This window comes from Lactuca sativa, chromosome 2 (assembly GCF_002870075.4).
Source record: "Lactuca sativa cultivar Salinas chromosome 2, Lsat_Salinas_v11, whole genome shotgun sequence".
Taxonomy (NCBI): domain Eukaryota; kingdom Viridiplantae; phylum Streptophyta; class Magnoliopsida; order Asterales; family Asteraceae; genus Lactuca; species Lactuca sativa.
In genome coordinates this window covers 46,628,513-46,634,405 of record NC_056624.2, presented here as the reverse complement: position 1 = coordinate 46,634,405, position 5,893 = coordinate 46,628,513, and the positions used below count along the sequence as shown (strand labels likewise).

Below are 5,893 nucleotides of genomic sequence, written 5' to 3'. Positions count from 1 at the left end.
GTTATAGTTGGTTCAAATGGTTAAGGTGTTAGGGGGTGTTTATAGAATTTGCAAGTTCAAATCTTCTTTCAAACATTTATTTTCTTTTATTTTCTCAGCTCCTTTTATATAGCTTTAAATGGATTATAGCTATTATATTATGATGTTGTGAAAATTAAACACAAGTATTGAGTTGTCCAAGTGGTAAAGTGGTGAACTTTTAACTTTGAGGTCCCTATTTCGAATTTTGGCCCTTACACAGGTGTATTTTCTTTTGTTTATCAATTTTTCAACTTGTTTTTTAAAATTCTAAAATTACCCCACTTCCACCATAATATGAAACATAGCTCCTATACATTTGTTATAAAAACAACACAAGATTTTCAATTCTCAACAAGTTAAACTTTCGAATGAGTTTGGGTTTAAACACGAAACCGAGTTTGGAAAACCAAGAAACCAAACCCATCGGTTTGGGATACCCCTTTACTTTGATCCTAGCTCCGCCACTACTTATTGCTTAATACTATTTAAGTATTTGTTGCATATAAAAATAAAAAAGATTAGACATTGTATAGACCTGAGTTCCGAAATGAAATCATTTCTAACAATGATGGTCAATTTACGTCTAATTCCCGAGTTTAACAAAAGAAAAGAAAAGAAGGAAAAAGAAAGTCAAGAGAGAAAAAAAAAAATGAAAGGAAAACAAAATTTTCTTTTGTATTCACGAGTTGAAAAGAAGTAGAAGAAAAATTAATCATTTTGCTCTTTCTTTCCACCTCCTTCCAAATCGAAATGAAAATTAGGAGGAAAGTGATCCTTTCATTTCACTCCACTTCATTCCTTTATTAAAATTTAGGAACATCAAATTTCTTTTATTTTTCTCTCATTTCCATCAATTTTCTTTCTTTTATCTCGTTAAGTTCAACTCGGAAACGAGGTCTTAAGGATGAAAAGTTGAGTCATTATATCTCCAACAATCATTTTATCAATTTATACATAAGTTGCTTAATTTAACACTTAAAATATATGTATATTGATCGAAAAATCAATGTCGTTAAGGTAAAAAGACGTATCTACTTCCCATTTTCTGTAACAAATTAATTAAAATGTAACTTCCATCCCCCACGTAGCGCAGCACTTGTTTATCTTCCTCCATTTTGCGTCGGAGACATCAGTACCATTGATAGGCAACCTCCTGTGAAACACACAAGCGAGAGAGAAGGGGGAATGCTGAGATTGACTGGCTCCGATTCGAGAAGAGAATCGAGAATTACGGGGATGTGTTTGTGTCACCAAAAACTTGTGGACAAATACTACAGCGAGTTTTATGGGGATATCAACATTCGTGGATGAGATTCTTCGGTGGTTTCAACGACATAATCATCTGTCTTCTTCTCCCACTTCCACTAACCCCAATGTCGTTCTGAATCCCGATTATGAACCCAGACAATCATTATCATTATCATTATCAAGTACCCAACTCACAATTTTTGAAGAGTTCGATCTTCCTGCGTTTAAGAAGATCAGAGTTCCAAAACGCATCGCATTCCCATCTTTAACCTCCGTCCCAATGGATCCTCTCAAAAGGGTCTCTTTCTCTTGCATATCTTGTGTCATTGGCATTTGATGATTCCTTTCTTTTCTGTTGTTGATTAAATCCTACACATAAATGGGATTAATATGTGCCATGGACAAAATTCGTGAATACTTGACAATTGCATTTGCACTGGACCATGTTTCTGACATCTATTTGATATGTCATTTTCTTTGAATCTTCATAAACAAAGAAACCATTTAAGAGAATCCTTCTTAAATTATAGCATGAAACCCTATTCTTGTCGTTATATGAAAGTCAAATAAAATATTTATATCCATCTATTTTGTTTTTTTTTTAATTAACTGATCCCTTTCTTTACTGCGTAATTTGATGATGTACTTCATTTGCTATGACTAATCCTACAAACACATAGATAAATTTGATTCATGTCCCTTTGTTTACTTGTGTGCCTTTTGCCTTTATAATTGATAATGTAAGATGTAAAATCCCTACTTCTTGAATCTTGAATCAACCCCATTTGTGAAAGCAACCATTATGTTTTGAAAACATGAACTTTTTCACCTTAGAATGTAAGATCAACCCCATTCCTTGAATCTGGAATCTAGAATATTGAATATTGAATCAACCCCATTTAAGATGTAAAATCTCTTTATTTGTTACTGTAAAATTTAAAGTTAAAGTTACTGTTTCTTGTTTACTGTTACTGTTGACCAAAACCAAATATTTGTTTCTTGTAAGCAGCTGGAAAGAGAGTTCTTCACCGAATATGGAGAGGCAGGAAGATATGAAGTTCAAGAAGTGGTTGGAAAAGGCAGTTATGGTGTTGTAGGGTCCGCCACTGATAAGCAAACAGGAGACAGGGTTGCGATTAAGAAGATCAATGATGTTTTTGAGCATGTATCTGATGCCACAAGAATTCTTAGAGAAATCAAACTCCTTCGGTTGCTTAGGCATCCAGATATTGTTGAAATTAAGCATATAATGCTTCCTCCTTCAAGAAGAGAGTTTAGAGACATTTATGTAGTGTTTGAATTGATGGAGTCTGATCTTCATCAGGTTATTAGAGCAAATGATGATCTCACACCTGAACATTATCAGTTCTTCTTATACCAACTTCTTCGTGGACTAAAGTATATTCACACAGGTGCCTTGTTTCCAATTTCAATAAATAGCAACGTACTAGTATTTTTTATTACTTTATATTTAATTTTGGTCACGTAGCTTTAAAAATCTTTTTACTAAGACGCTTATAATTCTCGAAATTGGTTATTTTACGTAATTTTGTTCAAATTCTTTTTGAAAGTTGAATGGTTTCTATATTGGTGTTTGAAAGTTGGATGACCAGATTGGAAATGAAGTGATGTTGCCATTTATTGCAATTTGTCTTTTCTAGTTTATATGATTCTGATATATATTATTATTAATTAACTGATTGATATATGGTTTTAATGTCAGCAAATGTGTTTCATCGAGATTTAAAACCAAAAAACATTCTTGCTAATGCTGACTGTAAGTTGAAGATTTGTGACTTTGGGCTTGCTCGTGTATCATTTAATGATGCACCTTCAGCCATATTCTGGACAGTAAGTGGTCTTTATTTATTTATTTATTTATTATTATTATTATTTGTAGAATGTATGGTCTATATAAATTTGAAACCAATATTTGTAGTTACAATTAGGTCTCTTGGATTAATGCAGGATTATGTTGCAACTCGATGGTATCGTGCTCCTGAACTATGTGGCTCCTTTTTCTCTAAAGTATGATGCTCATATTAATATTACTCCTTGTTTTTCTTTTTCTTACTAATGTTTAAAAAATATTTTAAGAAAATTGAAGTGCACACTTGGTGAAATGAAAGGAAAAAAGTAAAAGACTGAAAATTTTCAAATATGTTATGACTGAATGGGAAAAGTCTCATTTCCCCGACTTTCTCTATTAGTCATTGTATCTGCACTAAGTAAGAAAGTATCACACACACACACATACAGCTTACCAGATTAAGTCGTGTCCACAAAGAAACAACATTTTTATTTAACTTCTATTGTGGAATGTGGATTAAAAACCGAAATGGTGATTTTCTTTTTATTGCAGTATACTCCGGCTATTGATATTTGGAGCATTGGATGCATATTTGCAGAGATGCTTACTGGGAAACCGTTGTTTCCTGGAAAGAATGTTGTTCATCAGTTGGATCTCATGACTGATTTACTCGGAACTCCTCCTCCCGAATCTATTGCAAGGGTTAGTTTTTTCTAGAAGTTTCTAAAACCATTAATACTGATTTTACTTTAACATTATGTTATTGAAAGAATACAGATTCGCAATGAAAAAGCAAGAAGGTATCTTAATAGTATGCGAAAGAAACAACCTGTTCCCTTCACACACAAATTTCCACATGTTGATCCGTTGGCTCTTAAACTACTTGAACGCCTACTTGCATTTGATCCAAAAGATCGTCCATCGGCTGAAGAGGTATATATATATATATATATATATATATATATATATATATATATATATATATATATATATATATATATTTTCATATTTTAAATCAAATAATTATATGATTTTTCTTTTGTCCCTAATGAAAGTACATTGCTATGTTGTAGTCATTAGCGGATCCTTACTTTAAAGGGCTGGGGAATGCGGATAGAGAACCATCAACTCAGCCCATATCAAAACTTGAATTTGAATTCGAAAGGAGGAAATTGGGAAAAGATGATGTCAGGGAGTTGATTTATCGAGAGGTTTTAATCTTACTAGTTATTATTTTGTTACTATTATTATTTATGATTTCAATAAACATTTCTTTTTAACTGGCGTATTATTTATAACCAGATTTTGGAGTACCATCCTCAGATGCTTCAGGAATATTTACGTGGCGGTGAACAGACTAGCTTCTTGTACCCAAGGTCATACACTTTCTCCTTGGTTAATAAAATATTTTCTCAATTTTCCTTAAGGCTCGACAAACACAAAAAAGGTTTCATTGCGTTTGACATGCATTTGAGACACTAATTCCAACTTTTTGTCCCACTCTAAAAGGTAAAATAAGGACAAAAAGTTTAAACTAGGACAAGTTGTATCCAAAAAGTGGAACAAGGATGTTGGACAAAACAAAACATTACACCTTGCACTATGTTTGGTGTGCATTGGATTTACATTCATGTCAATGGGACAAAAATAGCAATTTTTTTTGTTAATTAAAAAGGTGGGATACGGATTTTTTCTAGATCTCTTGCATCTATACAAAAGACATGAATGCCCCCATTGTCCTAGAAAGTCTGTCTAGTAATGTCATCAAAATAGGCATAGAAAGCCTCTTTGGCATGACCTTTCTTTCTAGATACTCATTGAATCGTCTTGTTATATATTTTTAATAGTGGGGTTGACCGCTTTAAGCGTCAGTTTGCACATCTTGAGGAAGGTTTCGGAAAAGGTGGAAATAGTAATACCACTCCACTGCTAAGGCAACATGCCTCACTTCCTAGGCAAGTTTCTATATTTAGAAATTTCCTACTTTCTTACTCTACTACTATATGCTATCTGTTATTGTTACTGCTATATCTTTGTTAGGGAGCGAGTTCCTGCACCAAAGGAGGAAGGAAGTTCTCAAGAAGATTTGGACAAACGACCAGAATATGTTGCTTCGACACTCGAGAGTCCACCACAACAGGCTGAAGGTGGAGAAAATAAAGGAAATTACAGTGCTCGAAGCCTGTTAAAGAGTGCAAGTATCAGTGCTTCCAAGTGTATAGGATCCAAAGGAATACGAGAGGTAACTTCTTCTCCAAATTTTAGTATAAATTCATAAAGTTTTAATCATTTATTTTGTTGTAATCTAAATAAATAATTGTGTTTTGTAGGAAGAATCGGATTCCGAGCAACAAGATGCGGAGTAGGAGACGAGATCTTTTGTTCCGAGGTTGCAAGGATTAATATATTGTATTTTGTTACATGTTATAATGAAAAAAAAGTATATTTTTTATATAATTATTCCAATTTGACATGTTTCTTGCAAGTAAATCGAGGGAAGAAATTGTAAATTCCATCCTCATTTGACATTTGCAAAACTATCATGTACTAATTGTGAATTTTGCCCAAATTTTGGCGGTGCTTTTATATTAGTAATCGGGCTTTATAGCTTCAAATGTTTGTAATAGTCTCAATTTTTTTTATAGCAACTGATATATCTAATTAATGCAAAAGTCTTTTCTATATTCGATATAAAAACAGTTGGGTAATCTTGATAGGTTAAGTGGGTTGTCTTCATGGGTCATGAGTTGGTATTTTAATCAGATTTATTTAGTTGCTGAATTGATCATATATTGACCAAGTTTGAGGGAGAAT

The 5,893-nt window shown here is 32.9% G+C and overlaps 1 protein-coding gene across 1 annotated transcript; it reads left to right on the top strand.

The window, feature by feature from the left end:
• Positions 1–1,268: 1,268 nt before the first annotated feature.
• Positions 1,269–5,445, top strand: LOC111885435 (mitogen-activated protein kinase 9). The gene is made up of 11 exons (XM_023881690.2): positions 1,269–1,567; positions 2,279–2,681; positions 2,993–3,120; positions 3,238–3,297; positions 3,632–3,781; positions 3,857–4,012; positions 4,153–4,290; positions 4,382–4,455; positions 4,927–5,038; positions 5,124–5,321; positions 5,410–5,445. Exons 1-11 carry the CDS (start codon positions 1,307–1,309, stop codon positions 5,443–5,445), a joined length of 1,716 nt encoding a protein of 571 aa, XP_023737458.1. The 5' UTR covers positions 1,269–1,306.
• Positions 5,446–5,893: the final 448 nt, after the last annotated feature.